Source organism: Nanorana parkeri, unplaced genomic scaffold, assembly GCF_000935625.1.
Source record: "Nanorana parkeri isolate BGI_ZX_2015 unplaced genomic scaffold, ASM93562v1 scaffold27, whole genome shotgun sequence".
Lineage (NCBI taxonomy): Eukaryota > Metazoa > Chordata > Amphibia > Anura > Dicroglossidae > Nanorana > Nanorana parkeri.
Window position 1 is genome coordinate 1,556,049 of NW_017306295.1, and position 13,164 is coordinate 1,569,212.

Below are 13,164 nucleotides of genomic sequence, written 5' to 3' on the forward strand. Positions count from 1 at the left end.
GGGGGGGGCCTTTACAAAATTTTTCTATGGGGCCCTGTGATATGTAGTTACGCCCCTGAATAAGCATATCTTGGTTCCAGGGGCACAAACCCTACACCCCTGATTAATATAGAATGCCTTTAAATATCTATTTCCAACTGTTAAGCATAAAGTAAAATCCAATGGAAGTAATTAGTCATTGGCAAATAGCCATTCACTATGGGTACTAGCAGTGTGCAGAAGTGACAGGAAATGAGTCCCCGGGCATTTATGCGGTGTGAGCCCACCTAGAAGTCTGGAATATTTCACTAGGATTCTAACAAGCATTAGTTCTTGTTTCAATTTGAAGAAAACACTCACAACAGTAAATGATCTAACAGAGTTTCAAAACAAAGCAGCATAATAATTTAAAAATAAAACAAATCTTGCTTGTCCTGTGAAAAAAGCTTACTGTCCACTGCATATTCTTGGTTTCCGTGCTTGATCACAGACTTCATCAGCATAGACTATTATATTACAAGTTTACAACAGGCCTCCTTAACTCAGCTGAGTATTCCAGCAGCACCCAGCCACTGCATGCTAACACTACACGCCAATATCTGTGCAGTAACTGACCATACAATGCAGTAAAATACACTACTTGGCCAAAAAACGTCACACACTCTAATATTTTGTTGGACCACCTTTATCTTTCATTACGGCATGCATTCGCCGTGGCATCGTTTCAATCAGCTTATGTCACAACATTTATTTCTGTCCAGGGCTCCACTGCATTTCCTCCAGCACTTCCCAAAGATTCTCAATCAGGTTAAGGACTGCAAACAGGTAACAGGGCTCAGGACTGCAAACAGGTAACAGGGCTCAGGACTGCAAGCAGGTAACAGGGCTCAGGACTGCAAGCAGGTAACAGGGCTCAGGACTGCAAGCAGGTAACAGGGCTCAGGATACACAGGAACTAATAAAAAGATTCTGAGCCATCGTCCTGACTGCAGGGAGGGTTTAAATACCCTCCCAGGAAGCACAATGTGATGGCTAAGTGCTGGCAGCTGGGAGACACCCGCAGGTGAGCACTGGAGCTGCAGGTTCCAGCTCCACCCACTGGTGGTCTGGTACTTAACAGTTCCTGGCTGTCTGGAGACACCTGCAGGTGAGCACAGGAACTGCAAGGCTTAGCTCCAGCGCCACCTGGAGGCACTCCGGATCCTAACAGTAGTTCTCATGAAAATGCCAAGTATCGGCATTGGTATCTGAAAAGTATCGGTGCATCCCTAATGGGAGGCAAAGTTATTACCCTGCATAGGGCCCCATTCCACCTTAATCCCTCTCTGATTCATTGTCTAATTGTCAAGTTGTCACTGACCTAATAACAATCTGAAATGCATGGGCTCCGTTCTCTTTTTTTAATTCCATTAGTCCCATAAAGGCTTAACTCATATTCCCTGAAATAAGGTGCTGATACTTTCTTCAGCTCTGCTTTTTGTTTTTGCCAGTTTATGTTAACCGCTATTATCGACTTGGTAGAGTATCTAAACTGAAGAATGAAAATGTTATATATTACAGCTTACAAATCCATATATGTGGTGGCAGCATTAGTTGTAAGTACAAAAATACCTTTTAATACTGCCAGAAATATTGTGCCAGTGTAACTTCCTTTGGACTTAACTAAAATCTATATAAATGGAATTGGGTTTCTCAGTTATCTTCTGTGAACTACAAAGGAGTGCCCCTCTTTTGCAAGTGTTAACATAAAAAGTGGGTTTTGAAGAAATAAAGTGGACGTAAAGCTTCCGGAAAAAAATGATTGCAACGCTTTGTATGGCTGTGTAAGTCTCTTCTGCCATAAAAATTTCTTTCTAGCTGTCGTTCATTTTTTTCCCTTCATGTTGAGCTGCGCATGTGCAGCTCAGTGCATAGACCTGGCATGCTGAGATGAAGTAACACCCGTGCTCATGCACAGGACTTACATCATCAGGGTCCTGCCAATCAAGTGGCCGAAGACTTAAAACCTGGAAGAAGACCGGGGAGAAGATGGCAGCACCAGTGAGAGAGGAGTGCAGCGCTGGAGGGGATCGATTTGACTGGCAAGTCTGCCATAATGTGCTAATATGCTGTGCATACCAGCACATTAAACCTGGAGCTGACAGAATCTGGAGCAGTTGCCCATGGCAGCCAATCAGCTTCTCTCTTCAGTTTGCTCAGGTAAGATTTGAAAAGGAGACAGAGAATCTGATTGTTTGCAGTGCAAATCTGCTCCAGTTTAGATACATTCCCCCTATGTGTATAAGCCCCTGGGGGGTGGTATTTTATTCTTTTATTTGCCTTTACTTCGCTTTATCACGCTTTAAGTGTTGACAATAAAGTTTAAGCTATAGCTTGTTGGAAAATTAATCTTTACAATGATTTGGCCTTTTGGGCATCTTCTGTCTTCTATAGGTTTTCTACAGAGAGTCAGTTTCTCAACAAGGTAGGTAAACATAGCTTTATGGACATTAGAGTGAACCAGATGCTGACGAGGTATAATTTATTATAAAGTATAATCAAATTAACCCTTTTCAGGAAATTCTGTAGGGACAAAGGCCTACATTGCTAGGTAAGGCCTACTCAGTTAGACACCCTGCATTTGCAATAAGAATTCATATGTCGTATTTAATGTAATTTCTTTGGAATTCCGCTTCATTTGTACTCAGAATTCTTCCCCACAATAGAAACATGTGTGGAGGAGGCTTCCTATTCATATAGAAAAATGCTCCCATTGATTATATCATTATGCTGGTGATAATAACATTCACCCCTGGCCCTCTAGTCTGCAGATGTGCCTTTACTCTACCATTACACTATTTCTCAAACAAAGGAACTGTACAGGCTTTTTGTAACAAGACTGAATAATTACCACCAATAACCTACAATACTACACAATACTTTTTAAGGATGGATATCTACCCTGAACAAAGATATGTACATTTGTATGATATGCATGCATGACTATGTTCACATCTGATGAAGAACATAACAGTCTGTTTATGGTTTCTGAAGATCGGTCAGTGCAGTCAGCATCCTAGCATTCTATGAAGACAGAAGAGTGTGAATATGTGATTGTGTGTTCCTTTGTACACATATAATTTCTAATTACACAACACCCTTTTGGATTGTAAGCCATCACGGGCAGGGATTTCCTTACCATCTTGTCTTGAATTGTGTTGTAATTGTAATGTAATAGGCAGAGCATAAACATTTTGTAAGTCCCCCTGTGCCACTTACAATGGTGTGCTATGTCTGCAGTCATCTTGAGAAGCAGCTTCACCACTGTAATTGTACACTGCAAACGCTCAGGCTCAGAACACCTACCCATACACGCTGCAGCACTCACCCTGCCTGAGCAGCACAGTTGATTGAAGCAGTGTGTAGAGGCAGTTGGGGGTTGGACCGCTGGAGACTCAGACCACCCATATTTATTATTGTATTGCAGTTTCAATTCATCCCAGTATGACAATTGTAATGTTCGGAATGGGGGAGGATTAAGTGTCGTGGTCATCTTAACTGTTAAGGATAGCTTTGAGAGTAGGGGTCATTTAAGGTCTCTGTGCCATTTTGACATGTTGGATATGGACTGGAGACCAGTGCTGAGAACTAACATACCACCATGGGTATCCCACAATATATAGGGATGTTCTTTCTGATATAAAAATGTCTGCGCCCAATGGGTTACATAGTTACATAGTTAGTCAGGTTGAAAAAAGACACATGTCCATCGAGTTCAACCTATAGACATAAGAGAAAAAAAAAAGGAAGACAAACCTAAAACAGAACGCTATGCCCACAATTACCCACTGTTGATCCAGAGGAAGGCACCCCTCCTATGAAGCATGGTTCCATTTGCAAAAAAACTCAGTTCCTGATCCCATAAGGCAATCGGATATTCCCGGGATCAACAATCTCCGGTGCCTAATATACCTAAAAGAACTCAATATCCAGTAATATTCTGTGCATTTAGGAATACATCCAGATTTAAAGAGAGCACAGGTTCACTGGGTCATCATGAAAATTAAAGTTCGGACTGGTTCACACCTTACTGCATGTCAACTCTTAGCACATAACATGTGGTTTTTGTGGAGTGAAGGTGTGCTGTCATGTGTTGTGTAGTTGCATTGCGTAGTTGCGTTCCTACGTAAATTCTATGCACTGCAGCGCATTTCAACATGGTGCATCTTGTTGCAACGCGGTGTATGTGCTGCAATATAATGTCATCATTACTATTATCGCAACACACTACAATGCAGCAAGTTGGTGTGAGCAGGCTCCATACAAAGCAAGGCTGGTGTGAACCAGCCCTAACCCGAACATAGAGTTCTCTAATGTTTTTTATTTATTTATTTAAATAATGTAGATCGCAAGAAAAAAAAAAAACAAGCGTAAAGAAAATAACAATAATAAGAGGTCAAAAAACAAAAAGCAAAGTTATTTAATAAACTGTATCTATAGGTATGCCATTACTTCTATTATTTAGCTATGTTTTTGTTAAAGAAAACAAATATGAAAGACAATGAGAAAAATAGTGTTGGCAGCACTATGAGCAAAACAAGAAACCAGGCCAGTGTGGAAGTCAGCTCTCTATCTTTGCTGGTGTATATGTGCTGTGTGTATTCTAGTTAAACATTTACATAGGGTTACCACATCAAGAGTAAATTATATAATTTGCCTCTGTTAAAAGAAAGCATTTCAGAGAAATAACCAACCACTAGATGGTGTCCAAAGCACACACTATGTAAGAGAATCTGTCACAAACAACATCAAGGTCTCGCATGATTTAAACAGATACATTTATTATAAACAGATAACTGTAGTAGCACTCATCATTGAATTGTAGTTCAGTAATGTTTAGTAATTAAATACTGAGTGTTATTGTTAGTGCCAAACAATGCCATAATAACACATTTTGTACATTAATCTTTACATATCTTTCTAATCAGCTCGGCAGCCAAACAAACTAAAGAAGGCCAGCAGTCTTTCCTCTTTTGGTGAAATTCTTCTCTTGCCGCCAACTTGCAAAACTGCAATGATTCCTTACTAATAAAGATGAGCAAAGTTTCCAAATTCGGCCCTGCCACCCATTTGCAACTATGTGCTCATTTTTGCTGTTTCTGAGACCCTTGAGATTGTTAAATAGGTGTGAACATGAAAAGCTGGGAGGGGAAACGGACGATGACATCTAAATGAGCAGCAAGTGAGATGGAAATAGAAACAAAAAACAGATTGATGACAATGCTACCGACTCCATCCACTGAACACCTTTAATGGCAAGCAAGACAATTCCTACTATAGTTGCTCAATTATTAGGGCTCTGAAGTCTGATCAGGGAAAGAGTGGGTGGGCTCCCTGGCCAATACTCCAAGTTTTCATCTGATGGAAAAAGAGGTTAGTGATAAAGATGCATGTAACCACCCGCCCCCCTTCCCAGAAGGAGAACTGTACTGGAGCTGTGTGCATGTCCACACCAAGACTGTGTGGCTGTGTGAGAACCAACATGAGGAACTGTTGGCGAGGTGGCTATAATGGTCTGCTAAACACTTTTCTCGTAGACATGTGTACTTACACGATTACAGGTTCTTTTGTTAGACACTAAACACAGTATGGGCCGTGTGTGTACAGCACACATGGGCCGCATGTGTGCTGTACACACCGAGCTTATTTAAAGCTGAACTCCAGGATAAGCTAACATTGTCTAAATACAAGAGGCATGTGTAGTCTTACTTGAATCTTGGTGTACTCTGTAACAGCTTGCGGTATACTGAGACGCCACAGTATACTGCGAGCTACTGAGGATTTACATATTGCTATATGTTACCAAATAATCCTGTGTGTTCTTGATAAAATGAAGTTGGCATGTTTCAGGAAAATTGAGGTGTAAAAAAAGATGTAAAAGACTACTTAACTAAATCAGTGTCTCTCTATATGCTTTTTAATTTATCACACATCAAGAAAAAACATGCACCAATGGGGAAAAGCCCAATACTGTTAATCTTTTTAATACATGACTTTGACCGGAACTCTAGCTGTTCACAGTTTGGGAAAATGGCAAGGCATGGAATCATTCGGCACCATACCAACCAATCATGATATTCCAGGCTTTTAACCCTTTTGCTGACAAGCCCTCTGGAACACTTTACACCTCAGCTGGCCAGCTTGCAATTTTTCCCATTGTTTTGATTTTCTATTGCTAGCGCTTGTAAAAGACCCCCCAAACCATATATTTTCGGAAAGCACAGGCCCGGTAGAATAAAAAGAAGGTGCTACTAATTTTGTAGATTCTGCCATAATTGTACAAATGTTTGCCAAAATTAAACCGATACAAATACACAATTAAATTAATAAAAGCACACTAAAATCAGTATCAGTGCACTAAATCTAAGGGATAAAACTGTATTGAGTTAATAAATAACAAATATTTGTACATTTTAAATTGTGCAAAACTGTAAATAAGCAACTTATGTTAAAAATTGTTTGTGCATTGTGTTGGTGTGTGTGTTGTGATAAAATGGTATATTTAAGGTACATTTAAGTGCAACAGAAAATATCACAACGCTTTGCCACGCGCTGCCAAAGTTACATTTATGTTATTTTGAAAAAGAAAAAAATCAAGCACTGCTATGTGTTCTCACAACACACCGCAGCGCATGTGCATGATGTAGACCGCCATGCCCCCTCCCGCCCCAGAACGCAGGGGGAAGTTTTGTGAGCGATCGCAGTGTGTTCCAGCAGCTACCGCTCTGGAATGCACCGCTTTCGGTGTGAACAAGGCCTGAAAGTTCACAAACACATGCCTTGCCTGGCATATGTCCCTAACCTGGTGTAGCAGCAGATGTTTCTAGTTAGGTACTTGGGGTACCATGATGTTCTGTTCAGGCCAGAAGAGTTTGTAGCCACTTCAGGTGGTTGTACACAGGGAGTGTTTGCCTGGCCAAAAATCAGCTCTGACACCAGCTGCCTGCCAACTGCCTCATATGGGATATGCCCACACTTTGAAACTTAACTTTGATCATACTGCATGGGCTGCACTTGCAACAGTGACAGTCAGTGAATATTTGTGTGAATACAGGACAGGAAGAGATGAGCTGCGATGAGGCAGGGATTAGAGGTACAATGCATTTGGTGTTCCTGCTGGAGCACACACTGCAAAGTGTAATAGAATGGACACTGGGGACACAGCAACAGGAGGAAGAAGATGACTTCCTGGTGCCCTGAGGTCTGCAGGATTCTTTCACAACTTACACCATGCATGTGAAGCATTAACAGGCAGAGGAAGAGCACAAGTAGGAGGAGGATTGGGGTGCTGGCAGTGAAGAGGTGGTATACGGGGCAGGCTTCCAGGGGTACTTTTCACCACTTCGAAACACCAGGAGTTATATGTGGGCAAGGCGAGGTCTTTGAGGACACCATTGTCCCCAACAGCACCAAGGACTTGGGTTCCTCTGCCTCTGGAAATTTGTAGTGAACAGGCTGCACAAGGACCCCAAATTTCATACCATGAAGGAGAAGGACCATTACTGGTTAGATCCCTGATGCAAGAGAAAAATTCCAGACCTTATCCTGTAAATACAGAGGGAGCACAAAATGCACCACTTGGAAGACCACAAAAACATTATTATACCTTACAGCATAACCATCTCCTGCCACTGTTGCTGGCCTGCAGCCTTTACCATCTCCTGTTACCATTACCAAATCCTAGCTACATTACTAGCTTTTTCTATGGATGCTGGCCTGACATCATAACCATCTCCTACCACTGCTGCTGGCTGCATTACCATCTCATACAGCCTCTATTGCCCTACTCCAGTGCTACAGAACTATCAAGGTGCCACACATAATGCTTCTACGTATTTAAGGAACACTATGCATAATATGTGCAGGATGTTACTTCTATTTTAATCTAAAAGTATAAACTTACTTTGGTCCTTCTCTGGGGCAACATCCAATGATATACAATGGATACACTGGATTGGATATACATCCAATATATATATATATATGTACACTGAGTGGCCAGATTATTATGACCACCCCATCAGTACTTCGTTGGGCCATGAGATGACTTCCTTGGGCAGCCTCGTGACTCCACGAGATGTTAAAAGGTGATGCAAGGAATCTGACACTGCACTGTTGCCCTTTTGTTGTCTTGTACCAGTCTTGCCAGACCCAGATTTTCGGCTGACAGTCCAGTCTTTAAACACTTTAACAACAGCTGCTCTTGAACATTTAACAAATTCTGCTGTTTTGCTGATACTCGCTCCATGGCTCCAAGCGCCAACAATCATCCCACGTTCAAAGGCTGTTAAATCGTGTGGTTTACCCATATCTTCAGAAAAAAATCACTTCTACAGTCGTGGTAAACAACCTGCTTCCCTATTTATAATGGTCTGGCCCTCTAGCAACTTCAGCGTGAAATTATAGCTAATTATAGCTAATTTGCCTACAAACGTCAGGTGGTCATAATATTCTGGCCACTCAGTGTATAGTACTGATCTGTATGTAAGCTAAGGAATATTGTAGAAGTAAACAAAAATTACACGTGCAAATTATGTAATGTAAGCATGCAGTGTCGCTGACGCCGTTGTAATTAAACGGCCGGACAGCGGCTTCTTGAGGGCGGGTGGGCGACTTTAAACGTCCTATCCCGTTCCGCTCGTGCCCGCCGCTAGGCGAAGCGCACGAGCGGGAAACCGGCTTTGAATGTAAACAGCCAGCAAACAGCCAGTTTACATACAAGTGGTCGGACGTCTCCGTCACCGCCGCTGCTGGCGATCCCGGGCTCCGCTGTTCCCAGTGTGAGCCCGGGACCAGCACAGCAGCTCTGCGGCTGGAGATCAAACGGAGCTCAGTGCTCGAGCTCCATTTGATCTCCTCCTCCTCTTCTGAATGCAGGCAGTGATGTGTATTACATCACTGCCTGCATTCAGTGCCACTCCCCGGTACAGAAACCGGAGAGAAGCTGCTGATGCAGGTTTCCGCTTCATCAGCTTCTCTGGGGGTCCCTAGGTGACATTAGGGGTCTTAAAGACCCCTGATGTCTCCATAAAGAGAACCTGTCACTGCAAATTGGCTATCACATAGGGAGCTTGTTTGCTCCCTATGTGATAGCAATAAAGTTCAGTGAAAAAAAAAAAAGGTTTAAACAAATTTGTTACAAAAAATAAACCACCAAAACAAAGCTCTATCTGTCCCCAAAAAATGGTATAAAATTAATTTCAGTACAGCGTTGCATGACGGAATAAATGTCAGTCAAAGTACTGCAGCGCTGAACACTGAAAAATGGCCTGGTCAGGAAGGGGGTCTAAACACCCCGGCCAGCAAGTGGTTAAAGGCATCTCCCAAGCATTCACTTTGCAGGATAGGTGTTTTTCCCATCTCATGCTGGAAATCACATAAAGCAGAAGGTCCTCTCCCCGCTGAATAGTATTTCTTAAAATATTTTTTATTGCATTTGTACATGTCCCCCATGGCAGTGGTCAGCTCTCCATGCCCTGTGTTTAACAATCCCTTACCTTATTAGTCTTGAAAATGGGTAAACCGCTTTTTGACTCAAATGTGGTTCAGATTTAAGATAGCAATTTCTGGAATTTATGATGAGTTTAAGCACATTCGGTCATCGCTAAAGAAATACATTTGTTCGGTATAACAAGGTACAAGACTATGGGGTCTATTCACAAAGCTGCCGAGGGCAGCCGAGTGAATGACCGATCAGAAGTGAAGTGAGCCGAACACTGTTCGGCTATTCACTTCAGGCTGGTACGGCTGATTTCAGAAATCAGAAATCAGAAATCAGCCGTACATCGGCTTGCTTCGTGTGGCTTCGGATCAGCCGAACATGCTCAGCATGTTCGGCTGACCCGAAGTGCAGAAGGAGTTCGACTCAGCCGATCCAACATCTGGATCGGCTGAGCCGAACCTCCGGCAGGCTTCACACTGCTGTTCGGGCTATTCTGAAAGATCCCGAACAGCAGTGAGAGAATAGCCGAATGCCAACGAGCGGCATTTGGCTCGGCTGTTCTGCTCGGTCCCTCAGAGGCACCGAGCAGAACAGAAAAAGAGTGAAAAAAGTAGAAAAAATTACATAGAAAACGATTGTGCAGAGCTAGCAGTGACAGCTAGCTCCGCCCAATAGTTTCCTATTGTCCGGCGGCTCTGCTGCTGTAAAAAAAAAAAGAGTTAAAAAAATGTAAAAACTCTCCCTGGGGCCCCGGGAGCCCCCCGCTCCCGGCCGCCAAGGAGAGAAACACAGCTGTGTCTTTTTTTCTTCATTCTGGCACGAGCGATGTCAGAATAGAGGAAAAAAAAAATTCCCATTCAAAAGCATTGAGAGTTTACTATTGGCTATTTCAATTTGCAATAGCCAATAGTAAACTAGCATTGTTCCCGCCCTCTGCTGGTGGACCTGGTGGGGAACTGCAAAAGAGGGCGGGTACAATGCTAGTTTACTATTGGCTATTGCAATAGAAATAGCCAATAGTAATGTCCCAATGCTTTTGAATGGGATTTTTTTTTTTCTCTATTCTGACATCGCTCCGTGTCAGAATAAAGAAAAAAGACACAGCAGGGTTTTTCTCCTTGGCGGCCGGGAGCAGGAGACTCCCGGGGCGCCAGGGAGAGTCAGATGCTTGGAGATCAGTGTCCCTGGTTAGCAACCAGGGACGCTGATCTCTCTGAAAGTGGCCGGAGCCAGCCGTAAGATCACGGCTGGCTCCGCCCAGCTGTCAGAAGCAGGCTGTCGGCCGGCCAATGGCCGGCCGCTCGGCCAGCTTCGTCTTTCAGCACGGCTCAGCGCTCGACTGAGCCGCTCAGCCATGATCGGGAGCTGTACGGGCTATTGTGAATAGCCCGTACAGCACCCCCTCGGTTCTCCTGAACCGAAGGGGTCCTGGTGCCGAAGCTAGCCGAAGGATCGGCCAAAGCTACGGCCAGATCCTTCGGCAGCTTTGTGAATAGACCCCTATGTAAAAACAGCATTGCTATTGATTTGGGTTACATATTAGAAACTCAGTAATATACTACTATAAATTGTACTTTTAACCAAAATAGACCATTAAAATAGATTAGAGATAAAATGGCATACTAGGTAATGATCATTGATGTGCACCTTGCATGAGATTAATTAGTGCCAACAAAGTCTGATTTTATACCAGTAGGAGTAGGAAATGTCTGATAGAAGTTTTGTTCCTTGGCAATAACATCTCTTGTGCACCTTACAAAAAGGTTTGTATTTGGTTTCAGTCCTACAAAAACAGCCATCGCCATCAGGCAAGGAAATAAAATCAGCATTTTAGGTCAATGTGACAGACAATTCAGTTTGCAAGGAAGATACATTACACTTAGATCCAGACGATAATTTATTAGACAATGGACAAAGAGCACATCTGCTAATAGTGGGTACTGTTTTAACTACATGGATAACTTCAATCTGAACACATACTAATCTAGTGATTGTACATTAAGATATTGCTAATAAGATACAGTAATAATAAAATGTAGTTAGTATGAAACTTTTCAAGCTTTTCTCTTCATTAATACAATTTTTCCCAACATTTTGGGAATGTTCCTAGAAAAGCAAACAGTGAAAACAAATTGCAGACCTATATTAGTTTGGTAAATAGCATCTGATAAATAAAAATAACTCTGTAATTTTGCTTTGGATGACATACTTTAAATGAAGAACTACACCTAGGAGGAGATAACCCTGGGAGTTGCAACCATGACCAGGTGCACCTGGATCAGAAGGTTGCATCCGTAAAGGGCCAGCATACTCTGTACACAGACACCCATGCAACACTTGTCTATGTGAAGCCTAGCTCCTCATGTGTTTGCAAAGCCTCCTAGTGTGCCTTTTCAGTGTCCTGAGCCTTCCTTTGCCTCTACCTCCACTGACTGACTCTGGCTTCTGGCACTGTTCCCGGTATGCTTCATTTGTCACTCCTGGTCACTAGCACTGTTCCTGGTACATTACTTCTGTCACTCCCAGCCACTGACACTGGTACAGGCATACTCCAACAGTTGCTCCTGGCCACTGGCAACATTCTAAGTATGCTTCACCTGTCATCCCTGGTGGCTGGTACACTCCATTTGCCAAACTCTGCTCCTCCGAGCCTTTGCAGCCAGGCACCACTCCTGGTACACTCCATTTGCCAAAATTTTGCTCCTCTGGACCCTCAGAGCTGGGCACATCACATTGTCTCTCTTCGGTACTTCCACCAGCTCTCTGTTTTTTCACCTGCCCATTTCCACCAGTGGTCCTATTGCATCTTCCTGCTGCGTCTACCAGTATCTGGGGAAGCAACCTAGGGACTGAGTCCAAACCCATGTGAGGGGGTCCCTGGTGAATACTGCACACCAGTTAGACTCTGTTCCTTGGCGAACCCAGTTATAGTCAGAGAGGATCCAGTTTACTCTGATTCACTGGATTGGTGACAAATAGGCTGGTAGTGGCAGTAAATGGGGTGCGCTTCTACTCTGGAACATAATTTGTCTTTAAATGGATTCTACAATCTGAGAATCCAGCAAAACTTGCATAACAAACAAGTTTCAATTGCCTTCAAAACCGTGTACTTCCTAGACTGTTAGACAAAAGCTGCAGTGCTATATTATTGTGACATGCACATGAAAGTACAAAAATTAAACAAAATGTGTAATTGAAACAGGTACTTGCATTCGATTCAAGCTAAACTGCCCATGCGACTCCAGATGTATGAACTGCTATTTCTTCTACAAGTGGGGGTAATGCCATATATTAAAAAATTTTCTTGTGAATATCATGGTGGGACAGTATTTTGCACCCACAGTAACATAGTGTAGAAGAGGAGAGGCTTAGGCGTAATAGCGTGGATAATTGTGTGCATAATAAGAGGTATAAGTTAGAAAAAAGTATCAATTGATGACTCATTATTCAAGCATTCCAGTAACTATGCTAAATCAGCCAAGGGCAAATACGAAAGTCAGAGACACTCATGTTTATGATTGTTAACTTTTCTAATTAGTTCTGACACTGAGATATAATTTAGGTAAAGTATTTCCCATTATGCCTCCACTGGCTAGTAGATTAATCTTCCCGCATCAAAGGCTTGTGGCTGGCATGCTGCATTATTACTGACAGCTGAAGGTGGTGGAAGATGTGAGCACCATTCGGGAAATTGGGTAGGGGGG

The 13,164-nt window shown here is 42.8% G+C and overlaps 1 protein-coding gene across 1 annotated transcript in view; it reads right to left on the minus strand.

Moving 5' to 3' along the window:
- The window catches only part of ITIH2 (inter-alpha-trypsin inhibitor heavy chain 2), a 61,354-nt gene extending 49,029 nt beyond the window's left edge, over positions 1-12,325 (minus strand). Inside the window, exon 1 of the mRNA XM_018566177.1 lies at positions 11,972-12,325. Coding sequence (XP_018421679.1) covers positions 11,972-12,325 — 354 coding nt within the window. The remainder of the gene's footprint in view (positions 1-11,971) is intronic.
- Between the last annotated feature and the right edge of the window lie 839 nt (positions 12,326-13,164).